General features: G+C 38.9%; 1 protein-coding gene across 2 annotated transcripts in view; it reads right to left on the minus strand.

Annotated features, from left to right (window-relative positions):
• Nucleotides 1-16,941, minus strand: part of GRIN2A (glutamate ionotropic receptor NMDA type subunit 2A) — a 191,631-nt gene that overhangs the window by 29,054 nt on the left and 145,636 nt on the right. For both annotated transcript variants that reach the window (XM_032197371.1, XM_032197370.1), the window contains exon 10: nucleotides 11,820-11,980. In XM_032197371.1, coding sequence (XP_032053262.1) covers nucleotides 11,820-11,980 — 161 coding nt within the window. The remainder of the gene's footprint in view (nucleotides 1-11,819; nucleotides 11,981-16,941) is intronic.

Below are 16,941 nucleotides of genomic sequence, written 5' to 3' on the forward strand. Positions count from 1 at the left end.
AGGCACAAGTTTCTTTTAAGCTATTAGAATTGATCAGAATTGATCCTTGAGTGAACAGATCCCCAGGAGAAAAAAAAAAAAAACACACTACCACCACCAAGAAAAACATGCCTATGGAAGAGCAATCTTAAATGTCTTCATATCTCCACAGTCTTTCAGCACAAATAGAAGTTGCCCAGTTGCAAACTGGCTTTCCAATTCCTATTTTCAGTGTCTATGGTTATAAGTTCACTTCAGAATCTTTTCACCCACTGTAATAGCAAAAAAAAATATTAGAATGAATACTGAAATTGATATTAGAATGAAGTCCAAAAGAAAGCAGCATAATGTAAATTGAAATTAAACTACCCCAGCCATTGAATGCCAAACTAAATGAAGTTATTGATTTCAGAAGTTGACTGACCCTAGCCAACCAGGAGAGAAAACTGTTTAGCAGAGAGTTTTTTTACAGAATGTCAGGAAGGAGATCATTATTCACATTATTAGCTTCTTCAGATGGTTTTAAGGAGAACGTATTTGTATTTGTACAATAATTTAGTACTTACTGACAAAATTGGTAGGGATAAATAGACATTCTGGAACATAGCAAACATCTTGCTCTCCCAGGTAGTTATGGATCTTTACTCAGGGCTGTTTGACTTGCAACTTTACCCAGTTTGACTTTGACTTGCCCAGACATATCTACAGTTAGGAATACTTATACATAGGCAGTAGATCTTCACTGGCGTAGATTTAAGTCCCAATATCTCTGACATAAGCAAACTATAAATGTTTCAGAAGGAATAAAAGAAACAAGACATGTGGATGCCATTTTCCCTGCGTATCTTCTTGGCTTCAGATGAATGGAGATTTTATGAGCTAGAGATTGTATTAAATCCCCCAGCATGTTTTACAGCTGCCAGATAATTCACCTTCCACCAATTTTTTCAGTTTCTTTCTGAGCTTGTTTTAATATTGGTATTCTCGACACCTGATCTCCAGAACTATGCCAGTTTAACTCAGAAATTTCAGCATAATGTCAGTCACCACTGAACTTGAAAAATCTGGTGCCAAACAGGAAGGAGGAAAGAAAGAGACGAGAGAGAACAAAAAGCGGAGAGCAAGAGAAGGACAGTCCTATGTTCACTTTCACTTAAATAAAAACATCTAAAATGGTCAACAGTTGTGATTATTTTAACTTGTTGCCACTAAAGGCTTCTACAGAATTATAATTTCTGAAAGTATTTTTCACCTCTACTTCTAGTCTAGCTACAAAGCAGAAAGTATGAAGGCATAACACATGACACTCTGTATATTATTTAAGGCAAACATTGCCTGCACTTCAGATGTAGTCTATCTTGGTTTTGTGTTTTATTTGGCTGAGAAAATTAAAGTTCAGTTCATGTTGTTTTTTCTTAGAAGGAGTTCCCATGTTTCTGTCTCACAATCTACTGCCTTTTTTTTATTATTATTTTGTTTTTCAGACAAGCTGCTGAAATGCATGCTTCTTTTCCAAAAATGTCAAAAAGTTATAATAAAACGGTCTAGTGTGTGGCTTTTTATGAGAATAGAGCTATCCAGAAGCTAGTTATATCGGTCCTCTAAGCTATTGTATATTCCTTACTATTAGATATACGTACCATTGACAGAGAATTATCTGAGATATTAATTTCCCATCTTCTTCTAGACATTCACATTTTGGTTTTATCACGCCTCTAAAGGCATGATCACCTGGCACAATAATTTGGTCATTCAGGGACTGACAAAAGTCTCTTTAAGGAATATCTTATAGATCTGATGAAAATATGGACAGTGATTTTCTCCTTAATGAAATAACATTGAGAGATACAAATTAGATTCATCACTCAATATATTGCTTAAAAAAAAAAAAAAAAAAAAAGGCTAAAGAGCTAATTCCTAAAATAAAAATATTTATATTTTTTTTGTTGTTGTAATAAGAGCAGATCAATGAATATATTTTTCCAAATAAACAAGTTTCAGTTACAGTAATTTAAACCAGTGAATTCTGAGTATCCCAAATGGCTAATCTCTAAGACTTTAAGTCCTTGAAAGACACTTTGAAAGGAGAAGGAGACACTTTGAGGGAGAACCACACTCCCTCTTCATTAACATCAGCACATACTTAAACTTCAGATTGTAGTTTCAGTGGTATCTTAAAAATGTGATTGGAGCAAGGATCGCCCATCTGAATACTGGTTATTTCAGATGAGGTACTGCATTTTTTAATCCTGTTTTCAAAGATTTTAGAAAGCTTTGCAAAACCCAAGCAGACTTCATGAGTAGGCCATAAAAAGGCATGAAAACATCATTCTTAGAAAGAGAGCTGAATACTAAGGGTTTCATATATTATTTTAATATTCATTTGCATAAACTTGTGCATCTGGTAAAGACGTCTCCCTTCATGTATCGCAACAGGCACCCAGGAGGGTTGCAAGCAATAAATGATTACAGACTACAGATATCTCATGCTGTCCACTCACCTTTCCCTTCTTCCCTCAAAGCCAACCACTTTAGGTAGTTTTTCCAAAATTTGCTAAAACTATTGCTATATGAGTTGTAATATTAGAAGTCTAAGAAAAGGGTGAATAGTCTCAATTACAAATATTGGAAGGTGTTGTCAATCAGAAACAGTCAGAAAATATTGAGCCACTAGATTAAAAGTTTAAAAATTTATGTCAGCTGAATGCTTCTTTGAGTTCCAGTTACAAGCTGTTATTATCTGCCCACAAGAATGATGAAGATCTTGTGCTTTTTATGTAAAATGTAAAGATATAATTTTTCTCTCAAACAGGCAATTTATGTCATAGTTTTACTCCTCATTTTAGGTGAAAAGGTATGAACTTCAGAAAGAATAAAAACTAGAAACTTTTCCTTTGATGAAAATTTTGATGAATTTTTTCTGCAGAATAAATTGAGAGCAATTGTAAAAATGGGTTTGCATCCAAGCGAAGAAGTCAGCTGGCTGTCCAAAAGACAAGCTTCTTTTGTTGTTGTTGTTGTGTTTTTATTTTAGGCACACTACCATGTTAATTGACAGACCTAATGAACAGAAGGACCTGCCGGGCATAATCTGAATTGTGTTCCACCTGACAGAAATGGAGATGTTTGCCTCCTGGTTGTGCCTGTAACACACTGCAGAAGCTGCCAGCACAGCCTCTGACCAGTCTATATCTGCTCAACAAATAATGGGATGTGCAAAGCTGTGAATTGGACATGATTATAAGCATTGTTAACACAACAAATATCCAATTCAGGTCAATAAGCTTAGGGACTGAGGGTTAAAAGGGCATCAGAGCCTTCTGGGGTTTTCTCTTGCACTTTCTCTGTTCAGTACGATTGCATGCTTTAAAATAATTAAAACTTTTTATTGTTTTCAGGTGGGAGAGTGTGTGTCTGTGGGGCAGAGAGAATAACTTCCACACATTTCAGTTAGCCTCTTCCAGGTGTTTTGTCTAGCACAATTATCTGTCATTAAAAATGTTGAGGAGTAGATTGGTCACCTCTTCCTATCAAAGCAACTAACAGCTCAGGCCACATCTGCAGGTCAATAACATATTCTTAGGACAGTTCAAATTTGATAAACCACTGCATGCGAGGCCATACCTGTCCAGTGTCTGGCAGAAAGGCTGTCACCATGGCATTCATTTAAAGCAGCTTCATATTTCTGCCAGTATGCCACAGACAAGGAGGGAATAAGACACTGACCTTGATGTGCATAAACTACCAAATATTGCAGTCATTAACAGGAAGGCAGATGGAATCCCAAGTAAACTTCAGCATCAAATCCTTGAGTTTATAGTCACAGCTGTGGCTGCAAATAAAAACTGAAAAACGTTCATGGTAGCAAAGGGATCTGCAGGTGTATAGCAAGGGATTGCTTGCCCGTGGAACACAAGGGATTCATTTCCGCAGTTTCCTTGAAACAAGCTCTATTGACAGCTTTTTGCAATGAAACTGAAATAAAGTCCTCACATCAATATGCTGCCAGAAAACAGCATCAACTAAATAGGCCATCCTCTTTTCACAAAAAAAAAGATACACGCTGTGATGCTAGCCTGTGTTCTCCCTATCCGGCAAAATTAAGGAAGTAAATAATAATAATAATAAAAAAAAAAAGATGGATTCATCAGTGACGAGGAATAGGCAAGAGAAAGCTTCCTATCTTATTTGTATAGTTGGAAAAGAATATCCCAAAGAATTTTTCTCATTTCAGCCATTAGCAGTTAAATTCCAGACAATACACCACTGCAGCTGTGCTAGGGCAAGGGTGAGAACATTCAATGCACTTCCAGTATATTGCTGTTGAATGTTCTCCTCTTTACACTTTTACACGGCAGCACAACAATCATACATGGAGAAATGTTACATGCAAACACAACTCCAAGCTGACACAACCCACACCAAAGCATTATAACAAATAAGGTTGTTTGCCTTGGAAAAGGACAGCATTATCTATCTTTAACCTCGTCTAGAAAAGGTTGGAAAAATACAGCAAGGCAAATGGAAACAAACACACCCAAACAGCCACTGTAAAAACAACTTGGTTATGAATTCAAAGAATTGTTTTCTCTTCAAGAAATAAAATGTTAATTGTCTGTCCTGTGCAGTGGATTCAGGAAGGACAGTTTGATTAAACACAGCATGGACAGAAATACTTCTAGTGCATTTTAAAAACTTTGTATTATTAAGAAGTATCTGAAGAAGATGAAGAAGCCACCATGACTCTAACAGAGCTGGACTTCTCCCACGAAGAAGACATTGGCTAACATAGTCTCTTGCACTCTTCACTATCTGGATAATAACTGCTGTTTCGGTTTTCATTGAAGAAAAGGAAGAAAAACCTGAGGAAAATTCCTGAACTTCTGTCTAGAGAGATCTACAGGTAGCACATCTGGTTCAGCTGCCCACTTACGTGCATGAAGTTTGGAAAAAAAACACCAGTACATTTTTGGCAAGCTTGTAAAACTGTGACTACTTTCAATACTGTATGTTGTTGAATCTTTTATTTTACTGTTTTGAAAAAAAATATTAAGCAGTGCTCCAATAACAAGGTACATGAATTTTGTTCCTTGTCAACAGGCATAGGTGGAAATTGCTAGTTTTAATTAATAAAGGGAATACAAAAAGTTCTTTGTTTTGTTGAAACAATGTTTCGGCAGCTTTCTGAGAAATGTATCTCTGCCTCACAGGACTGAGACCCTATTGACAAGAGGTAGATATTACTGAGACTTTACAGATAGTATTTTTTAGTGTTGTCAGAATCAAAGATTGATTTTTTATCAAACAAAGGAAAAAAGCCAATACAACTGATAAATTTGCCTCCACTACTGATAGCAACAAGTCTTCACAGGTACATTGCAATGAACCAGGAACTTCACCTGCAGGAGAAGGTTTAACGTCAATGTCAGCCTAAAGCACAAATCGTCTTTCCCTTTGAGTTTGCAGTATTTCCCAGTCATTTCTTTCTGAGAATGATACTTTCCATGTAAGCTGATTTTGAAACACTGTGCATTTACTCTGTTAATGATGCAAACAGGAAGGGTCTTGGCGTTTTATTCAAGGCTTCCTTGACACAATAATGTGCACATGCTCATCTCTGCATGTACTGCAATCCTCCAACAACAGAACCTATCAAACCCCTAAACCATACACATTTCATACACATTCCTATTCATATTTCTGCCCCTGGATTTTTCCTGGCCATATCAGTGACTCAACTCAGACAGCTGAGTGCTCACTTCTTGTGAAAAGGCAAGAAAACAACCTTTTTTTTTTTCTTCCCGAAACAGATAGAGACGTGCATGTCTCTGACAAAAATTTATATATATCTTACAGAAATCTGCGCACCTGAAGTATTATGCCTGTCTCCTTCCTTCTTTCTCCATCCAGTTAAATTAAATGACCTTACATATCAAACATGATGGTCTCAAAGAAGAAAATATTTCCAACACATCCCAAGAGACTAACACTAATTAGAATCATAGAATCATAGAATCACAGAATATCCTGAGTTGGAAGGGACCCTTAAGGATCATCAAGTCCAACTCTTGACACCGCACAGGTCTACCTAAAAGTTCAGACCATGTGCCTAAGTTCACAGTCCAATCTCTTCTTAAATTCAGACAGGCTCGGTGCAGTGACCACTTCCCTGGGGAGCCTGTTCCAGTGTGCAACCACCCTCTCTGTGAAGAACCCCCTCCTGACGTCAAGCCTAAATTTCCCCTGCCTCAGCTTAACCCCGTTCCCGCGGGTCCTGTCACTAGTGTTAATGGAGAAAAGGTCTCCTGCCTCTCAACACCCCCTTACGAGGAAGTTGTAGACTGTGATGAGGTCTCCCCTCAGCCTCCTCTTCTCCAGGCTGAACAGGCCCAGTGACCTCAGCCGTTCCTCGTACGTCTTCCCCTCAAGGCCTTTCACCATCTTCGTAGCCCTCCTCTGGACACTTTCCAACAGTTTCATGTCTTTTTTATACTGTGGTGCCCAGAACTGCACACAGTACTCAAGGTGAGGCCGCACCAGCGCAGAGTAGAGCGGGACAATCACCTCCCTTGACCTACTAGCGATGCCGTGCTTGATGCACCCCAGGACACGATTGGCCCTCCTGGCTGCCAGGGCACACTGCTGGCTCATATTCAACTTGCTGTCTACCACGACCCCCAGATCCCTCTCTTCTAGGCTGCTCTCCAGCGTCTCATCGCCCAGTCTGTACATGCAGCCAGGGTTTCCCCGTCCCAGGTGCAGGACCCGGCACTTGCTCTTATTGAACTTCATGCGGTTGGTAATTGCCCAGCTCTCCAACCTGTCCAGATCCCTCTGTAAGGCCTTTACGCCCTCATTTGAGTCCACAACTCCTCCAAGTTTGGTGTCATCAGCAAACTTGCTCAAAATACCTTCTATTCCTACATCCAGATCGTTTATAAAAATATTGAAAAGTACCGGCCCTAAAATGGAGCCTTGAAGGACCCCACTGGTGACCGCCCGCCAGCCTGACACAGCCCCATTTACCATAACCCTTTGGGCCCTGCCCGTTAGCCAATTGCTCACCCATCGTATGATGTTTTTATTTAGCTGTATGGTGGACATTTTGTCCAGTAGGATCTTATGGGAAACCGTGTCAAAAGCCTTGCTGAAGTCCAAAAAAATCACATCAGCTGGTTTCCCTTGGTCCACCATACGGGTGATCTTATCATAAAAGGAAATCAGGTTAGTTAGGCAGGACCTACCCTTCACTAACCCATGCTGGCTGGGACCAATGACTGCTTTGTCCCCCAGGTGCGCCTCAATAAGTCCGAGAACCATCTTCTCCATGATTTTACCAGGCACTGACGTGAGACTGACAGGCCTGTAATTGCTAGGGTCTTCTTTCTGACCCTTCTTGAAAATCGGCACAACATTTGCCAGCTTCCAGTCTACCGGGACCTCTCCAAATTCCCAGGATCGTTGAAAAATAATTGAAAGAGGTTCCGCGATGACATCCGCCAGCTCTTTCAGCACCCGGGGATGAATCCCATCCGGACCCATGGACTTGTAGGGATCCAGGTGGAGTAGCAAATCCCGCACACGTTCAGGGGCAGTTGGGAGTTTGTCATCCCCACCGTCCCAGTCCTCCAGCTCAGGGCACCCTGGGTCCCGAAGCCCATCATCGGCATTGAAGACAGAGGCAAAGAAGGCGTTAAGCGTCTCTGCTTTGCATATGTCATCGTCTGTGAGGAGACCTTCCCTATCAAGGAGCGGCCCTATGTATTCTTTAGTTCTCCTTTTTCCATTTACATATCTAAAAAAACCCTTTTTATTTTCTCTCACAGACACAGCCAGCTTCAACTCTAGCTGTGCTTTGGCCACACGAACTTTCTCCCTACAAACACGAACAGCATCCCTGTATTCTTTCCATGACGCCTGGCCCTCCTTCCAGTAGCGAAACACTCTCTGTTTCCGCCTAATCTCCATTAGAACGTTCCTGGTCAGCCACGCCGGCCTCCTGCCCCGCCTGCCTGACTTGCGATATTTAGGAATTGCCTGATTTTGTGCTTCAAGGAGGCATCGCTTAAAGAGTGACCAGCACTGGTGGACATCGAGGCCTTCAAGAGCAGTTTCCCAGGGGACCTTGCTGACTAGTTCCCTGAGCAGCCTGAAGTCCGCTTTCCCCATATCTAGGGATGAGGTTTTGGTGGCACTTTTCCTTCTGTCACCATAAATTTTGAACTCAACCACTTCATGGTCGCTATGACCGAGGCGGCCACCAATCACCACATCTCCCACCAGACCCTCTCTGTTTTCTAGCAACAGGTCTAGGAGGGCACCTTTCCTAGTTGGCTCCGTTATCACCTTAATTAATCTAGAAACTTAAGAGTCTGAGAAATAGCAAAACTATACTAACTGTCAGAAGCAACCACTTAAAAGCTTTATTTTATTTAGATCAGATGCCATATGGGCAGTATTTTTCAAACTCTAAGTATTGCCTGATTGCTGGTATTTTTGCTACACCCTAAAACTGGAATCAAACACTGTATATGAGGAGTCAAATGTGACTAAATCTTATGTCTTAATTAAATAAAAGTAGTTTTTAAAGTGATATTCAAAATACATACAGGTTATATCAAAATTCTTCATGAGGAACACAGGCACTGTTTATTTTGACTGGCAGCAGCAATATCCATCAGCCAATCTTTGTAAGTCCTTACCAGGTCTATAGTCTAGGACTCTATAATTATCAAGTTGTTCATCTTCAAAAAGCTGTGCAGAAGCAGCAAGCTGCTTGATATGTAAGAAAAATTGTTTGCTATATGCTACCAATGATGACGATGATGAAATGAGAAGAAAAAAAAAAATCTAGGGATAACTTTGACAAGATATACAGATGAAAACAAATGAAATAGTTGCAATCAGGACACACACATGCTGAAGAAGAAAGTAGAAATTATATATTTGCTGGGAAGCAGAAAAAGATTGTGGAAGGAATGATATGTCATTCTCAAAAAAGCAGCAGCAACATAGACTCCAGGGGGCACAAAGGATCCAAACCCATGGGCTCCAGTGAAGTAGGGAAGGTGACAGCTTGATCTATTCTAGAGAAGGACGAGAGGGCAAACTTCATATGAAAGTGTAAAATAATCTGCAATCTCGTCAAAAAAAATCATGATGGAGAAAGGAAGATGATGGGAAGGATGCCACAGATGAGAAAACATATATACTGAGGAAGAGAACAACAACAACAACGACAACAAAAGTAGAAAAAGTGAAAAATGCTGTTTTTGAAGAATATAAGACTGGACAAAAAGAGAAGAGGCAGGCAATTGTGATACCCTGACAAATACCAGTTCATGCTTTTATTGTCTTTCCTACTGAGAATGCAAATTATTACAGTCCCATATTACACAGGCTCATCTCCTTCGCTCAGGACACTTTAAGCTTCACAGATTCCTGAGGTGTCAGCCACTGGAACTGCCTCACATCCTCACCAAATGTCTTTGCAAAAAGGAGAAGATGAGTGGGACAAAGGTGCAATTGACAAGGGACAACGACACAGGCTGATCGGTTTGGTCACCTAAATGAGATCATCTTTCTAGAGAGAAACTACTCTGAGTCAAAAAGAAGATACAGTCATGCTGCCTGATCCGTAACTGAGCTTATTACCCACAATTACCACAGAGATTAGGGCTTTGCACAGTTTTTGCTTGGCAGAAAGTACAGGGAGAAAATACATAAGCCCATTTGACACTACTTTTCTGCTGGAATGTCCAAAAATGTGATCTAAGCAAACTCAACATGACAATTGTATCATAGGAAATTTCAGCAGCTGATGGCATGCTGCTTAATCTTGTAGGTGCTATGGGACAAAATACTAAGGAGTGCAGCAGTATGTAGCAGTTACACTGATGCAGAAAACACCACACATGGCAGCTTATTTGTACCATTTGCTAGAGAAATGTCAGTCAAGAGGAGCAAGGTAGACACTTAAGAGTATTCACACTGGGAAATCACTTAGAAGAGGAAACTCCAGTGGAAACAAACATCTATTTACAAATGAATGGTTTATTGCTGTCAAAGGACTAAAACATTTAAGGAAGAGCAGCTGGAAGAGCTGGCACAAGAGCAGCCAGCCTGAGTTTTAGTGAATGTCCTGAACTCCCTTGCAGCCAGGCAGCTCACTCCTTTTCATGATAAAGTGTCTGACAATTGGCCTTATTTTAAATCTAACACTCTTTTTTCAGGGTCTCCAGTAGCACAAATAGCAGATGAAAAGTACAAAGAATATATATCCCCTAAATAAACCCAAACAAGCCCTAGAAATGGCTGAAATTAAGGATAGCTACCTGTTCAAAAATTCACAGCAGGAAAATAATTCAGCTGAGTATCTACAATGCACAATTTAGCTGTCTCCCAGGAAATACAACTTGCACAGGCTGGCAGGAGCAGTAATTCTGCCCCCAGTTTGGAAGACCTTGGGTGAGGTCCAACTCACCTTAGGATGGGACAAAGCCTGCTTGAGAAATGCCGTTTCAGAACACCTTTAGAAATGGCAATGCAGGGAGTACATGGAGACAGTGGCAAACAAAACTATACAAAGGACAACTTTTTAAGGAAGGGAACCTGGATACTATGAAAAAGTTTGGAGAAGTTCAGTTTTTTTCACAGAAGAAATATGTTACAATCCCCTACACATCTGGAGGAAGGAGAGCAAAAATTTAAAGGACAGGCAGTTCCCACACTACGGACTAAAAGTAACAGCTAATTTAGTATAAGATGACATATCCTGTTCTCATTGTAAGTAATAACTGTACCATCAAACAGCCACTGGGGCTGATGTACTTAATCTGCTATTGGTAATTTAGTCTTCTCACTTAAAATAAATAAATAAATAAATAAATAAATAATAAAACAAAAACAACACATGACAAACAAAACAAAAAACACTGATCTGGATAAATTCTGTAATCCACTATTTTAACAGAAATACATGTTATTATCAAGTCTGTATGTTTAGAAAAGATTATTAAAACCATTATACATGTATATCATGCTGATATATAATGATGAAAACTGTGAGTCATATTCAAACTTTTTGACAATTAAAATGAAAAATCTGTCATTTTGACCAACAAGGCAGAATGAGCCAGTTCAGAGAGGGAAAAGGATGGATAGCACCCAAGTCTAAATCGCTTAGCATAAGGAAGAAAGACAAAATTTGCCAGAATATTTGCCAAGATTGTCAGAAACAGAATTAGGTAACACGCTTTAGAATACCTCATCTCAACAGATTTTATTAAGGTCAAAGTCAAGACTTTAGATCTGACAGCAAGAGGCCATGCTGATTATAAGGGGGAAGAAAATCTAAGAGTGCACCTAAAAGCATGTCAAAAGGATGGGAAGGTGAAAAGAAATCTTAGGTAGTGCACGCTGCCCAGACAAACAAGCCTTGTCAAAAATGCACCTTTTGAAAACACATTGCTATGAGAGAGTCCTCCAATGATAAGCAGGGACTGTACAAATCATGATACGTGTTGAGCCCACACCCAAATCCAGGTGCAATTGTATCCCTTCTCGTAAAATTGGAATAGCAATTCTGTCCTGTGCATCTATCATACATTGGGCATTGAAGCTTCCATACAATTTTAAAACAGTCATACAAATCACAGGCGCTCAATTTCTTTTCTGATATCAGTACAAAGAAGTTTAAAAAACAAAGCAAAACAAAGCTCCATGGACTACACGCCATGCCTGAGACCACTGCTCAGTAAGTATCACAGTAAGTACAGATCAATTTTTCTCAGTTTCTGCAAAGTGTATAGTATTCTTTAAAACCCATAGAAGAAGCTTACCCAGTTTTCAAGCTGACCAAGGCATCTTCAACTCCTTTCTGATTATACTTTGTCATGTAAAGGTGCATATCAGGGTAGTTGTTTCTGATATTCCTCTCTGTGCTTCCATTTGGGACCGTTCCAAATCGAAAAGGAGGTGAATAATCATGTGGCCTTTGAAACTAGAGAGAAAAGGGAAAAGTAAAGTCTTTCAGGCCTCAAAATGGGTATCCATGAAGATGTCAATTAAGGAAGTAATATCTATCAGGGCGACTGGAGGTACAAAAGAAAAAAACTGTATAGGCTGCCTCAAATTTATTCCAGGCAAATAATGCCTGGAGTTAATTGCCAGCTCTATTATAACAGAAATTATCTTCACACTGGTTGAACGACACAGAAACATCTACATCCAAATTAAAAACAGCTCAGATTTGCCACTCAATACGACTTTCTCCTGTGCATTGCAATATGGCAGGACCACAGCATCTGGAGCAGAGAGCTACTGGAAGATACTCCCCATCTGCCAGGATCTCCCTAGAGAAACCAAACTCTAGGCAGACCTACTGGTACTTAATGATCAAAATAAAACAGTATCTTTGTTGAAATTCATTTCCAACCTTCATCTCAGTTGAGACATGGTGGGTCCGCACAGGCAAAAGGCCCATTTTCAGTACTTGACACAGAGCCTAACACTGCTCTGGAGGGTGACTGCAGGAGGCTGGTGCCCAGGGAGGGAAAGGGTGAGGACTAGCTTTCCTTCCACCTCTGTGATTCAGGGGGAAGAACAGTTCTTCTATCTTCCCAGGGGCTAAGCAGTTTCACCACTTTATATGAAGAGTGATTCTGGAGCTCGAGCACCTAGAATCCTAAGCACAGTTTATTCCTACAATTTAAAACTACAAACCAATTGCCTGAGGGCATATAGATTTTATTCTACAATTTCACCCTCTCGATCAGTATTGCATCAGCACAGACAAACAAGCCAGGAAGTATCTCAAAGGGATTAGCAACAGCTCAGGGCACACTCAGGTTTCAGACAGTCTCACACAAACACTTGCTAACAGACCTGAAAATTATATATGTGGCTTTTCAAGATCTCTCATTAGGTACCATGAAACACTTTAAGATCAAGGTAAAATGTTTCTTTAAGAAATAAATTTTAGAATGCTGTTCAACTTAGAGGAACTATTGGCTAATAAGGAAATGCAATTGAGTATTGATAAAAGCAGTCACCCATGAATTACATGGTAAAATGAACTCTATTTTTATTGTCAAAGTTAGAAGAGCAATTTATGTATCCCGTGCTGCAAGAGAGAGCTAATATTTATACAGCTGCTGCTTCCTTTGGGCTATGTATGCACTAGTCCTCTTCTTAAAGTTTAGTCTCAGGGCATTAAGAATTCTGAGGATCCAGTGCCAGTTTGGAAAGAGAATACAAATAGGCTTACACAAAAAGTGGGAATGTTTTCAATTCCATCAAACCCTGACTGTGAAATTATGGCTACAACAATATTTTCATGTTACAGAACTACAATTAAGTGCTCCATTTTAATTATGCAGATTTTGACAAAGCATAAAGGAATGAACTTTGTTTTTCTCTGTTCATCTAGCTAACGGATGTTGTACTTTTCTCATTTTCCCTTTTCACAGCTTTACCATTTAAATTATTACTTTACTAATACCTTACACATATTAATTGACCCATGCACCAAAATTGCACTGTATACCAGTCATGGTTCTTAGTCTATGTTTGCTGTCTCGTTTTTTGTGTTTAGGATGTGGCACTGAGGCTAACCCTGCTCTTAAGCTAATGTCCAGAGATTCCACTGATATAGATGTCACTTGCTATTAACTTTAATAAAATGGTCAGATAATTAATTCCTGAAGTAGTGAGATGGCTTTCAGTAACTCCTAATATATGTTTCAAGTTTTCCAACCAATAAAACGGGAGAGAAAAAAAAATCAAAGATCACTGCCAATTTCAAGATCTGTAAAAAAATGATGCTGGTCATGCAGTTGGTGGTTTTGGAAATTCAACTGTGGTGAGAATTCTGGAACCTCAGATCCTAATTCTGGGGTATGACAAGGGGATTGAAGAGGAAGATCATGGTGGAGTATCAGGGTGGTTTACAAATGGAGTTTTGGTTTGCGTAGTCTCACTTTTCAAGAACATTCATCGATGTGAAAGTTGTTAGGGGCAGTTTTCTCCCATGGGAATGGTTGGAGGAACTGAGGTATCTGTCCCAAACTGAACATTCAACAGAACACAAAAATATTTCTGCAGGAAAGCAGAGATTAATAGAAAGTGCTGGTTCATTTAAAGGTCATAAGGAGAACAAGTAACTCAATTGATTAAAAAAATTGTACGTGGAATAAGTACAGAAAATTCAGAGACTTGAATGGTTCCAAACACCATCCATTGACTAGATTTTTTTGGCACAAGGCACTCAACCAACAAATTTTAGCAGTCATGAGGAGTTTGTTTTTGTTTTTGTTTTTGTTTTCAAATGATTGTTACTACTGCCTGCTCATAGACTCTACTTGAATATTACAAAGAAACAGTTTACAATGTTTTTAAAAATGTTGCATTCGCGTCTAAGTTATATAAATTTCTTATCAGCAATTTTAAACTTGTCTTCTGTAAACTGACATGTCCTAGAGAAGTATGGAGGCTCTGTGATTCAGCACACATCTATGGGACAGGCATGAAAGAAAGAAAAAAGCATTGAATCTATAGATGCAGTCATTTTCCCTGATACCCCATGATGGAAATTAAAATATTTAATGTCTGTTAGGAAACAATTTCCTTCCTAGAATTCTTTTGAAATATTTTTGTTTTTGTTTTAATTGGTAATAAAATCCTTAAATATAATGCACAAACCCCCTACTTGAAATGTAATTGGGGAGATCTACAATTATTCAGATGATTAAGCAATTCATTCCTGTTTCCCCCTGCTATGCCTGCTGCTAGATCTGTGGCACACAGTCCTAATGATCTAGAAATCCCAAACAGAATGTTTGGGCTGAGAAAACACTCCTACCATTTTAGTTTGTTTTATCTACATGCATTAAGAAAAATGACAATTTCATTAAAGCTAGGAAAAATATCTTTCACTAATGTTTAATACTGATTTAGTATGCTGATTTACACACCTGTCTGAAAAGGCTGGTATTCAGAGCGGTTCATTATTGTTCTGAAGTATTTTAAGGAACTGTGAAGAAATTACTACAATAATAGCAAATGGTAAACATTTTCTGTCTGCTAACAGAGATTTTTATGGAAGTTATGGATGGTGATAGCGGAGAAAAAATAAATAAATTGAACTCTGTTTTCTCCCTTTACCAAATGGAAAGCACTGACATTCTGATTTCTGATCATGAAAAATATAGCTGCTGTATTTAGTATTTCCAAGATTATCATTATAATCATTGTTCAATATCTTTGTCCAACAAGTTTCAAAAAGTACTGCATAGGTCTAATATTGAAGTGGAGAGATGGACTGGGGTGAGAGGGTCACCCTAGCTACCTCATAATCCATACTGACTTTTGAGTTCACTCTGCTCTGTTATGACACAAACCAAACATCTCTCTAAGTAACTAGAGAGCTCATACTATCTTATTCCACAAAAAAAAAAATAAAAAAAAAATACTATGAATCTTGCAAAATTAAGGAACCTGCAAATGGCATAATTAAGGCTTCTTATTAAGGCTAAAGAGAATCCCCTTGAGCACACACACATGGGACACATTAAAATGTGACTGTGTGGCAGAACCACAGCAGACAAAAACAAAGGCTTGCTAGACAGTAGTCCAGTGCTTTGTACTCTCTCATAGTGATCTTGTCTCTCTTTTAACAGACGAGGTCTCAAAAGTAACAAGTGCCATGAGTGCCAGCTTTGCTTGATACTTTTGGACTCATTTTCTGTACCTTTTTATGAAGACAAAGCTTTTAGAAATCTTTTACATATACGAGGATGTCAAAATATAATTTTCTTCTCATCTTCTGAATCATTTGAATTTATGAACACCCACTTCCAGTAATTCCAGTACACGCTGTGCCATGTGTTTCTGGGTGACACACAGATGACACAGCATTCAGAAGTTCATTAGCAACATTATGAAGGATGAGGAAACTATCGAGAAGTCTTGAAGCCAAGGAGAAGGGTAAGCAGCATGTCACCATGTGTTCAGCAAAACGACGGAACTAGATGATGGTGGAATACATTCCCTGTATGGGAAGGTTTTGAAGGATGAGGGTCAGGGATGACTGCTCAGAGATGCTTATTTTCCTGGTTTATCTTCTCTATTATCTGTCTTGAATGGAGCTGGATTGAGAACCGCCAGCACCTCCAATTGGGAATGCTTTATCGCAGGGCAGCACTGACAAAAGTGCATGACTTTTCAGTTGTGGGAGTAGGAAAACGGGTTCAAGGGAACTGAAATGGGTTCAATGAACTGATTTACCAGCCATGCATGAGTTTTGGAAGGCCAATTCTACTAACAAAGATAATAAAGGAATCTTCAAGTTTATGGGTTAAAATTATGCTCAGTCATTAAAAAAAAATAAAATTAACCAAAAAAGATAGCTTTGATAGGTCCCTAGTTATGTTCCTATTTAAAAAGTTGTCAATTGTTCCAGAATTTTGTGGACTTCTAGATATTACTTCTTTACAATTAATTTAACTCATATTCACTTCTGTCCCTTCACACTGGCTTTTGCCCATGACAGCTTTGCTTGCAGCAAAGGACAGAGTTATTCACCAAGCAACAGTACTGCAGATTCCTAACTGATCTACTACTAACGGCATTGCAGCAACATGGCTGAGAGGAGTAAAATTATTTAACACGAATCATTATATACCCATAAATTATCCCTAGTTATGTGAAATTTTGAAAATCTGAAAAAGCTCAGCTTTGTAGAGGAGGCAAAACCTGTGTATGACAAAGAGTATTTTAAATAGATTATTGCTTTTCTGGATTTCTGGCTTGTTTAACTATTTTAATCACAAAAGGTATAGCTCCCCTGATATATCCCTGTATAATTCAGGCAGGATTTGAAGAACCATACAATAAAATAAATTAAAAAAAAGATAGAGATCAAACAAATCATGAGAAGACTGCACATAAGCAGATGCTGTTTTC

The sequence above is a fragment of the Aythya fuligula genome, chromosome 15, assembly GCF_009819795.1.
Source record: "Aythya fuligula isolate bAytFul2 chromosome 15, bAytFul2.pri, whole genome shotgun sequence".
NCBI lineage: Eukaryota > Metazoa > Chordata > Aves > Anseriformes > Anatidae > Aythya > Aythya fuligula.